General features: G+C 45.8%; 1 protein-coding gene across 2 annotated transcripts; it reads left to right on the top strand.

The window, feature by feature from the left end:
- Positions 1-162: 162 nt before the first annotated feature.
- appb (amyloid beta (A4) precursor protein b) lies at positions 163-10,888 on the top strand. Of its 2 annotated transcripts, XM_076159134.1 has the most exons (18): positions 163-423; positions 2,816-2,983; positions 3,103-3,232; positions 3,322-3,434; positions 3,802-3,992; positions 4,115-4,365; positions 4,524-4,691; positions 6,029-6,162; positions 6,259-6,333; positions 6,449-6,607; positions 6,748-6,876; positions 6,999-7,098; positions 7,384-7,451; positions 7,890-8,028; positions 8,209-8,262; positions 8,397-8,488; positions 8,589-8,735; positions 8,870-10,888. In XM_076159134.1, exons 1-18 carry the CDS (start codon positions 364-366, stop codon positions 8,969-8,971), a joined length of 2,280 nt encoding a protein of 759 aa, XP_076015249.1. In that variant the 5' UTR covers positions 163-363; the 3' UTR covers positions 8,972-10,888. The 2 variants fall into 2 exon arrangements, with proteins under 2 accessions (XP_076015249.1, XP_076015250.1); XM_076159135.1 differs by lacking the exon at positions 4,524-4,691 and having other exon boundaries at positions 164-423.
- The last annotated feature ends 49 nt before the right edge of the window (positions 10,889-10,937 follow it).

Here is a 10,937-nt window from a genome sequence, read left to right as displayed (position 1 = left end):
TTATTTATTAAAGCCATAACATATCAAAATGTGCTTTCCTCGGCCTTGGAAAGCATCAGTAAGCACGTACCAGGTATAAGACGCAGGCTCAGGCGGTCAGGTGACAGCCAGCCTGTAGAGCAGCTGGTCAGCCTCTCTCTGGCTCCCCCTCCTCCTCCTACGCCTCCTCCTCTTCATCCAAAGCAAACACATCCCTCAGCCCAACCTCGCACACACGCACCGTCGGGATTTTACTGGGAGGGACCATCGGGACCGGCACAGCTGAGTCGCTGCGTTTGTCCACTGTTCCGTTCCGTTTCCACATTATTCCACCAGCGGGAGATCACGGGAGCATAACACGGCGCTGGATCCAGAGCGGACAACATGGGGGAGCATACGGCGTGTGTGCTGTTACTGCTGGCGACCTTGACGCTCTCGGCGGAGGTGAGCGGCTACAAACAAGACAAATCTCAGTGTGTGTGAGCGGCTGAGACGGAGCTGTCTGCGCTCCTCTCCGGGCCTACACTAGGAACACACACCCCAAACCTCCGATTTAAATCTACAAACACGTATTCAAAAGAACGAATCCATGTTATTAACGCAGATAAGCTTACTGCGTAGGTTTACGCGAGTACACGGAGGCTATGTGCGCAAGAACGCCGTTACCAACGGTAACTGCGGCCCGCACTTAAGCTTATCCACTTATTTTTTATCTAGCAATATTTAACTACGGAACTATAGTTAGCATAAGGTATACGACAGAATTATGTGAAGATAATTGGTTTAAAACGCCGACATTGCTCCTAGGCCTGATGCCGTTAGATGCCAGTGATAAATCGCTTGGCACTGCCATGTTTAACGTGTTTTGTTCGTGTAGAATTACATTTATTTATACATTTCTGTCGAATACTTTGTGTCATTTTACATCTGAGTGTAGTTATTTGTTAATCTTCGTTAAACATTAAACATTAAAGGGCCTAGTAGCCAGAGTGCTAGCATTTACTGGTTGGCATGACAATCACTGTAAGCTAACATGACGTTTTATCAACTTAAACCACCACAAAGCTCCATGTTTGTCCCTGTTACAGCCTCCTAAACCCACATTGTATCAACGCAGACGTTTAAGTAAAAGTCTAATACCTCTATAGCAATTTAACTGTGATAGGAATGAGGTTATGTCCTCGAACCAGTGATACCACCGGGGGTTCGGTGCTGCGTGGACTCGGCCCAGTAGCTCCGGGCTGTAGTTTGACACAAGCAAGATGGCGCCCGAACTGCTGCTGCTGCTGCTGGTCCAGCGTCAAACACATAGCTGGAAATATGATGTACAGGATAACGAGAGCGCCGCTGTGGTTTCTTACCGCCATAGTACAAAAGAGAGGCAAATATGTGTTAGTAAAACGACACAATAACATGAAAACTGCAGCGTCCTCAGCCAAACCCCAGTGTGCTGCAGTGAGGCGAGGACTGATGTAACGTTCAGGAACATCTAACCGAGTCTATTGTGGTTGTCTTCTGCAGATTAACAGTGCTTAGTTCTGATTTAGTCTCATTCAATGGTATTGAGGTCTCACTGTGCCTCTGTAGCACTGCAGTATCATTTATGACGTCCTTGCAAAATCATATTTGAAGTGTAATCTGTTTTTAATTGTGCAGAACACAACCTAATCCTGCCTCTGCGTTCTGGACCTGTGCGATAAATCTGCTCCGCTCCTCCTGAGCTGCATGTTCTGAAGGCTGCAAGCTGAGTCATGATACAACAGCCAGACTGGCTTTGCAGCAGCAGGATCTTGATCTAATATTATGCTTTATATTATACATTAGACCAAACTCACAGCATTGATGTGGGCGTCATAGACTAGTAGACACAGCAACTTTATATCAGCAGGGCTTGAACGTTCCCTTCAAAGCATATCTTGAACTCAAGGACATCTAAGTACACGTTTATTTAATGTCATTCTGGTATCTGCTATCTTTGCTTATTGTTACATTTGCCTGTTATTTTATGTCTGCGTCTAAAGCATCCATAGGAAAACAAGAGAGCTGAAGGATTGATCACAGTGTGCTTGTGGCTTATGAGATAGGGTCATCTGTGTCAAGAGTGTCATTGGGCCCATCCCTTCTTGATTCAAGAGGCTCCCGAGGTTGATGCTATGCAGAAATCCACAGGCAAACTGAGCATCGGCTCTGAATTAATCACTTATAATTTGGCAGCAGATGACTTGGTGGCGAGCTTTCTGTCAGCCTGAAGCATTAGTCTTCTCTGATGGCTGCCAGAATAACACAGGACACAGAGTTGAGACTTTCCAACCACAAAGGAAATGCAGAGACAATAAGCAGGGAACACTACGTCCTATTTGACAGCAGGGTGTGAGTGTGTTTTCTTGTGTGACCAATTAGGCCAAAGGCGGGTCACCTGAAAGAAGAGTGTGTTTGCACTTCACATTCCTAAATGGATATATAGAGCGGAGTATAGGCCAAGGTCCTTGGACTTATGCCTTTCTGTTCCTTTGGCTGTCCACCTGTGCTCCTTTGTGTGTCCTGTGTTCTCACTGATGAAATATGTTTGTTTGTCTGTGTAAAAATAAGACAGCAATTCATATTCTATAGTTCAGACTGCCTTAACCATTACAGCTGACTAATCCTTATACTGACAGATGTACAGTAAGTATGTACAGGATTGTGTATGAATGAGGAAATGGAAATAAAGTGCGATTCCATTAAATATGCATAAGCTACATCATGAGGTATTTGCAGTTTAACTGTGCATCTGCCAGTTTGGTCCAAATGTCGATCATCACCATTCTTTTCTTCCTCTTTCCCTGTGTCTGTATAGGTGCCTGCCGATGACTCTGTGGGTTTGCTTACTGAGCCCCAGGTGGCCATGTTCTGCGGGAAGCTTAACATGCACATCAATGTGCAGACCGGCCAGTGGGAGCCAGACCCCTCCGGCGCCAAGAGCTGCATCCGCACCAAGGAGGGCATCCTGCAGTACTGCCAAGAGGTAAGAGAGGCAGAGAGCTGTGCACAGACAAACGGAGAGGGAGAAAGGGGCACCTTGGAAGACACAATGAGGAGGGCAGAATGTAAGAAAAGAACTAAATAGCGTTCACTTTTGTCCAGGTGTACCCAGAGTTGCAGATCACCAACGTTGTGGAGGCCAACCAGCCTGTCAGCATCCAGAATTGGTGTAAGAAAGGTCGGAAGCCATGCCGCAGTCACACATACATCGTGGTGCCGTACCGCTGCCTGGGTAAGCAGTTATGATAGTATTGCTATATGATACTGTGTGTGTCGTTGCGTTTGTGATTGCGTGTGTGACCCCGCGTATCTATTTTGCAGTCGGGGAGTTTGTGAGCGACGCCCTGCTCGTCCCTGATAAGTGTAAGTTCCTGCACCAGGAGAGGATGGATCAGTGTGAGAGCCACCTGCACTGGCACACTGTGGCCAAAGAGGTGAGGACAGACAAGACAGTCTTCTTCCATGTCTCTACAGCATGTTGGGCTTCTGCTGTAGCGAGTCAGCAATCCATAATTCACCTTTCTTTCCCTTTATCAAATACACATTGTTCCAATATCCTTGTACCCTTTTCATAAATATGCAGTCACCAACAAAGACACACATTTTTCAAACCTCTAACGGTAATGAATATTCTGTCTCGCTAAACTATGAGACCTTTGTCCTCATCTGCACTCACCAGACTTTAGTTCTTGTAAATTCTGATATGATTGATAGTTTTATCCTTTCAATTTGGCTTGTGTTTACACATGAGCGGGGAAAGTGAGTGGGGCCGTTTTGATTAATGGCTGTTATCGTAATTAGTCCTGTGGAGACCGCGCCATGAATCTGCACGACTACGGGATGCTGTTGCCATGCGGTATCGACCGTTTCCGCGGGGTGGAATTCGTCTGCTGTCCCGTGGAGGCGGAGCGAGAGGCAGACAGCGCCGAGCTAGAAGGGGCAGAGTCAGACGTCTGGTGGGGCGGAGCCGAGAACGAATACACTGATAACAGGTATCGTCTGCCAAATACATCCGACAATCCAACGTACACACATACACACACACACACACACACACACACACACACACACACACACACACACACACACTCTGAAACACCTGTTATCTCCATAGCATGAACCGTCAGGCAGATGCAGAGCCTGCCGCCACTGAGGATGACGAAGACGAGGATGAAGAGGAGGACACTTTTGAGCTGGAGGACAACGGAGATGGGGACGAGGATGAGGACGAAGACGAAGTGGTGGACGAGGAAGACGAAGAAGAGGACGCGACAGATGATCGGGATAGCAGTGAGCGCAATACTAACATCGCCATGACAACCACCACCACCACCACAACGGAATCAGTCGAGGAAGTCGTTCGAGGTTAGAACCAGAATATGAACACACACTTGTAATTTCCATGATGATGATTTTCATTCCAAGAATTTCAGAACCTTTCATCTCACCTTTGTTTTTATTTGATATTTAATTTGCGTTTCTATGTCGCTGCCTGTGTGTGTGTCTGTGTGTGTGTGTGTCAGCGGTGTGTTGGGCCCGTGCTGATTCGGGCCCGTGCCACGCCGTGCTGGAGCGTTGGTACTTCGTGCCTCACAAGGGCCGCTGTGCTCCCTTCTTGTTTGGGGGCTGTGGGGGCAACAGGAATAACTTTGACTCGGAGGAGTACTGCCTCGCTGTGTGCAGCAGCTCGTGTAAGTTCCCACAACTTGAGGTGACCCTGAACGCGTCTGCCCCCCCTGGGTCTGACTCCTCAGCTCAGGCTGCTGCAGAACGTCTCTCTCGCTCGCTCCCTCGTCTCTCTCGCTCCCTCTCTTCCTGAGTGTCTGATAGCTCTTCATCACTCAGAGCTCTGCTATGGTTTAGGTTGCTTGTCTTGTCTTCTCAAGTATCAAATATTCTCCCAGTACGATCAAACTCGTCTCTCCTCAGAACAGGAAAACTGAATTTCGTTTTTAGTTTGCTGCACTAGTTTTTGGTGAAGCTGAGGCAAAGGGAAAGTCCTTTGCTGGAGCGGCTGATGCAGCAGCCATCTTCACCTTCAATATGTTAGCATGCACACCAAAACTTGTTTTAATACTGAGTGCTCAGATTAAGGCAATAAATAGAATTCTCCCCAGTCGTCCCCCTTTCCTAGCCTTAGCCTCAGTACAGTAGCAGTGTTGTGTGCATGTAAACAGTCTCACTCTCACATAAAGCACTCGTTGACTTAATGACTCCTTTCATGACTTTCTAACCCGCTTGGTAACACAGAGATGATGTGTTAAACAGCCTATGGGTAACACACATAAATAACACTGAACTGTGTGTGTGTGTTATTGCATTGTGGTGTGTTTCTGTACACACACTTGTCTGCATGCATTGCTCTTTAGTATGTAGTTGTACCATGATATGTCTGTGACTGCAGCTCTGTCAGATGATCTATTAACATTGTCTGGATAACCACAGTGTGTGTGTGGGTGTGTGTGTGGTGGGGGTTATTAAAGGTCAATGGGTTCACTATCTGTTTCCCAGCTTGGCTGTTGGTGTATTTTGTGTGTTGTCTTGTCTTGTACTTCCGTGCCCACTGAGGCACGACACCCACAGTGGGAGAGGATGACACAGCGCCGGCCCTGATTCTGACTCGACACTTTTCTTCTTATCTCCAGTCTCCCACATCAAACAAACACACAGGCAGACACACACTGGAAAGCTAATCTCCTTTGTTCCCTGGATAAGCGCCGCATGTTTTGTAATGAAGATACTTCCTGTGTGTTTCTAACCTTTCAGATGTGTTACTTGTACTTGTTTTAACTTGTTGCACTAACTTCCTTTAAGATTGCTCCGGCAACTGTCCTGTACGTGTCTTCACCTCCATAGAGTGCAGTACCGGCTGTAGCCTGATGGGGCTCAGTATTGCCCCCTTTGCCTGTCACCCGACCTCCTCCTCCTTCCTGTCATCCTTTTTTTCCCCATATTGAACCATCTTGTCTTCTTACCTGTCGCTCTGCCTCTCCCTCTATCTGATTCCTCCTCCCTTGTTCTCCTCCAGTGCCCACCATGGCTCCCAGTCCTATAGATGCAGTGGATCGCTACCTCGAATCTCCTGGGGACAACAACGAACACGGGGACTTCCAGACAGCCAAGGAGAGCCTGGAGGCCAAGCATCGTGAAAAGATGTCCCAGGTATGTCTGTAAAAAACCTTGGCCTTTTGGTTTGTGCTTTGACTGATGGAGGAAAATGAAAGGTTGATTCCCTGAGCTGTCTGTCTGTCTGTCCAGGTGATGAGGGAGTGGGAGGAGGCTGAGAGACAGGCCAAGAACCTTCCACGTGCAGATAAGAAAGCTGTCATCCAGGTAGAACACACACATTCACACACAGTCACATCCAGAGCGTGATTGAACTTGACATGTTTGTTTTTTTATCTGTAATAAATCCTATAACTTTCTGCCTGGGTGTCTTTGAATGCAGCACTTCCAGGAGAAGGTGGAGGCTCTGGAGCAGGAGGCAGCAGGAGAGAGGCAGCAGCTGGTGGAAACCCACATGGCCCGTGTGGAGGCCCTGCTCAACAGCCGCCGCCGCCTGGCTCTGGAAAATTACCTCAGCGCCCTGCAGGCAAATCCTCCTCGGGTACGCACACAAACAAACAAACAAACACACACACACACAAACACAAAACTACCAAAGTTAGGATTTCTGTCCTGTGATGATTCTTGAAAGCGTCGTTCCAGCTGCATCTTTATGTAATCTACTAAACTCTGTCCCAGCAGCCCCGTCAGGTGTTGAGTCTGTTGAAGAAGTACGTGCGTGCGGAGCAGAAGGACAGAGAACACACACTGAAACATTACGAGCACGTCCGCACCGTCGATCCAAAGAAGGCCGCACAGATCCGTCCTCAGGTACTCCCACCTACACTTACAACCATTTCACATTAATCAGTGCAGAATATGATGACTTCAGTTGGTACATTTGCATTTGTAAGCCTTGTTTTCTGTTTCTGTTCCTTATTTTCTGCCCACAGGTTCTGACTCACCTCCGTGTGATTGATGAGAGGATGAATCAGTCTGTAGGCCTGCTCTTCAAACTGCCCAGTGTGTCCAATGAGATCCAAGATCAAGTTTGTAAGTGTTGGCTTCAAACCTCAAACATAGGCATGCAGCTTAATGGATTTGTCTATATAATCCTTTCCTGTATACATTTAACTTTTGGTGTGTTGTGAAACATATAGATGGAGACATTTGAGTGACAATATAGACAATAATGGTGGAACAAAGATGGTGATGTAATGTAAATGGTCTGTCAATCTTCACTATGGATAATGCAGGTGTACAGAGATTCTCGGCCTTCCATCCATTTTGTTGTCTCTCCCTCTCTCTCTCACTCACTCACTCACTTCCTCTCCCCAGCTGTTATAATGCAGAGAGTCCAGGCCGAGCTGTCTCAGCAAGTCTCCTCCCTGCAGAGCGATTGGAGGGTGAGTGGAGTTGCACCCACTCACATATGCACTCACTCACTCTCTCTCTCACACACACATAAATAGAACCGCCTCTCCGTCTCTGGGCGATACAAGACAAAGATTCATATGGAGAAATCAAACCTGATACAAAAGATGGTAGAAACTGTAGTCACAGTTTATGAACAATGTTCCGAGTTATGGGAGGCAGTGGCTCAGTGGGTAGAGCTTCCGCTTGGGAACCGGAGGGTTGCCGGTTCGAGCCCCTGCCGAGGTGCCCCTGAGCAAGGCACCGAACCCTCAATTGCTCCCCCCTCTGCGAAGGGTGGTAAATGTAATGTAAGTCGCTTTGGATAAAAGCGTCAGCCAAATGATCGTAATGTAATGTAATGTTATGCATATCTCACTTCTATCAGGTAGTAATCTATGTATGTGAGATGAATGCTCCTGTCTCTCCAGGCTGATGGCAGGGTGAGTTACGGCAACGATGCTCTGATGCCCGATGAGGCCTACAGCTCTGCTCCCATGGATCCTGGGCTGGATGGCCTGGGCTTCATTCACCCTGAGAGCTTTAACCAGCCCAACACAGAGAACCATGGTAACGCAGACACTCATAACAGAGATCAGTATAGACACAGATTTATCCCTATGTTCTAATCTAAAGTCAATATTCAGAAAGTAAAAATAGAGTTTTAATCAACTGAGAATATGCATAGTGACGATGATTAAATAGATTTGGCATTTTTATTTATTTGATTTTGTCTTAATGTCGCTACAGTTGAGCCTGTTGATGCTCGTCCAGTTCCAGATAGAGGCCATCCTACACGACCCGGTGTGTGTGTGTGTGTGTGTGTGTGTGTGTGTTAATAATTGAAAAATACCGTACTTCTATACACCTTTATACATCCTATATACCGTCCATGTTTCTTTTGAAGTCTTATTCTCTGGATATGCCTTTGTGTTCAGTATCGGCCCTTAAGCCAGAAGAGATGCCAGAGATAAGGATGGAGACAGAGGAGAGGCAAAGTGCCGGTTATGAAGTCCATCATCAAAAACTGGTATGAAGCGTCGGCCGCAGTGAAACCCATCATCAGAACGTCATGTCAATCCTTTATCGGCTGGAAAACTTTTTTTTCTCTTTTCTGTTGTGATTGACAGGTGTTTTTCGCAGAGGATGTGGGTTCCAATAAGGGCGCCATTATCGGACTTATGGTTGGAGGCGTCGTCATAGCGACCATCATTGTCATTACCTTGGTGATGCTGAGGAAGAAACAGTATACCTCCATTCATCACGGTGTCATCGAGGTAAAGGAGGAGCTGTGGCTTTGGAAATGGGTGGAAAATGCAGCACATTGATCCATTTCACTATTGATTACTGGTGTTGATCAGCTACTGTAGGGTCTAGATTAAAGTCACACTTCTTTCATTAATGCTTTCAGGTGGATGCGGCAGTGACACCTGAGGAGCGTCATCTGGCAAAGATGCAGCAGAACGGCTACGAGAATCCAACCTACAAGTTCTTTGAGCAGATGCATAACTAACTGCCTGCTTATCAACATTTTCTTCAGGCTTAACCCCGCCCCCCTTTACCTCACTTCCAGGGTCTGTTCCATTCTGGTTCCTTGTCCCCACTCACTATGAGGGAGAGAGAGAGAGAGAGAGAGGAAGATACTGTGCAAAATATAACAAAGGCTGATCCCGCTCTAGTTAGAAGGTTAAGACTTAGCAGCGGTCCTTGTTTATTCAGTGGTTTGGGCCAAAGGAAACATTTATGGAACAAACCCTTCCTAATCCTCACAGTGAAACAGTTTATCATTCATTTACCTACAACTGGTCAGACAAAGGTTCCCTGTTTCACCTGCACAGTTCAGCCAATCTCATGTGAAAAGCTACATTGTGGCAATTTATATCTCAATCATTTCATGAATCATTTCAGTGCTGTGATCACAGCTCAAATCATGCTGTATAATACCCAGCAGTTTAATTCCCAGTCACTCTCTCACCTCTCCTCCTCCTCTTCGTCCCAGTTTCCTCAAACTGCCCTGTGCAATCTCCCTCCCCTCCTCTCAGATGACAGCTGTGCTGTGTTCGATGACATAACAGCTCTTAGAGCTTGCGATGGGAGAAGGGGCTCTCGGAGCGCCTCTCTGCAGGATTAAAGCCCATGTGTTTCAGGTTTGTTTTTCAAAAAAAAAGCAGAAAAAGAATGAAAAAAATATACATTATAAGAATATGTAAAAGTTAAAAAATATTGAATGTTTCATTTTTTTTATGTGTAATATATTCAAGAGAGATTAGCTGTACCTATATGTAGTGCATGGCAATATTGATGACAGATACAGCATACTGTATCCCCAGGTCCTCTTATTAGACATTTAGCAGGATTGTACATTTCTTGTGTCTTCTTTGTGATCTTGTGATATGAAGAAGAGAATTCAGAATCTGGTCTGCTTTGTTGTCACAGACTTGCTTTAACTGAATCTTGGCTTTTATTTTCCATGCCTCACTCTGTGTTTGCTGCATGGGTTAAAATGCTCTATATGTAATATATGAAGTGTAATAGCATCCGAAAGGAAGTCGATTGTGTTACTGTTTGCGTTCTATGCACTCTGTCATTTTGTAAGTCTGATTCTCACCAAATATTGCTGTTAAGCCCTCAATGCCGATTCCACTATCATTGCACATTGGGCTTTAAGCAGAATTAGGATGTAGGTCAAACCTAACAAGGAGGTGGGTGGATGTGTTGCTCGTGTCATTCCAAAATTATTATCAGATCCGGGTCTGAATGGTCCAACTTCTATACGGAGCTCTTCAACTTTCTGTCATTTAGTTATTCTTCCGCCCTTTCTTAATCTTTCACAACTCTCCTTCCTCATGTGGTTCCCGTTTGTAGCTGTGTCGGCAATATTGTACAGTGCAGTAATCTGGAGAATGTAATCAGAACGTCTTGGTTGTTGTCCAGTCTGCTCCATCCTTTTTACACATTCCTTCCTCAAAACTCTTACATTCTATTTTTCTACATTTCCTTTGTATACATGTACAGTGTTTGTTTGTCCTTTGCATACATACTGTATCTGTGCTCACGTCTCTGATTGGTCGAGCCTCCTGCTGAGGTGAAAGTCTCTCATATCAGCATAGATATGCCATCTCCCCTTTCTAAGTAAGTTGAATGATATTACATGAATGTGACACATATTTGCAATTATAGAGATACAACACATCACCTCGACACTCCTTATCCACAAACACACACACACGCACTAACTGAGGCTCTTATTCAGGTGAATGTTTAAATGTTGGAGTGTTTCTCACTCTGTGTGTTCAAAATGATGGCTTTTTTTCCTCTCATTGACACAGTGACCTTCCTCTGTGTGTAGCTCAATGAACCATTTGCTTAGACTGAGAAAAAGCTTTCTACACTGAGTATACCATGAATAAAATTTTGAATGTACCTGTAACCTGCCTGTCAATCATTTTGGTCTGTGGGTTCATGCTGCCTTGAAAATG

The sequence above is a fragment of the Genypterus blacodes genome, unplaced genomic scaffold (genome assembly GCF_046128005.1).
Source record: "Genypterus blacodes isolate CSIRO-AG114 ecotype Tasmania unplaced genomic scaffold, CSIRO-AGI_Gbla_v1 ptg000093l_1, whole genome shotgun sequence".
Classification (NCBI taxonomy): domain Eukaryota; kingdom Metazoa; phylum Chordata; class Actinopteri; order Ophidiiformes; family Ophidiidae; genus Genypterus; species Genypterus blacodes.
This window is presented reverse-complemented; position numbering and strand designations above follow the sequence as displayed.

What these genes read in the sequence shown, in the direction of transcription:
- appb (XM_076159134.1), top strand. Translation starts at nt 364, where the DNA reads ATGGGGGAGCATACGGCGTGTGTGCTGTTACTGCTGGCGACCTTGACG. An exon ending in AGTCGAGGAAGTCGTTCGAG is followed by an intron (nt 4,366 to 4,523) that starts GTTAGAACCAGA and finishes TGTGTGTGTCAG; the next exon opens with CGGTGTGTTGGGCCCGTGCT. An exon ending in AAGTCCATCATCAAAAACTG is followed by an intron (nt 8,489 to 8,588) that starts GTATGAAGCGTC and finishes TGTGATTGACAG; the next exon opens with GTGTTTTTCGCAGAGGATGT.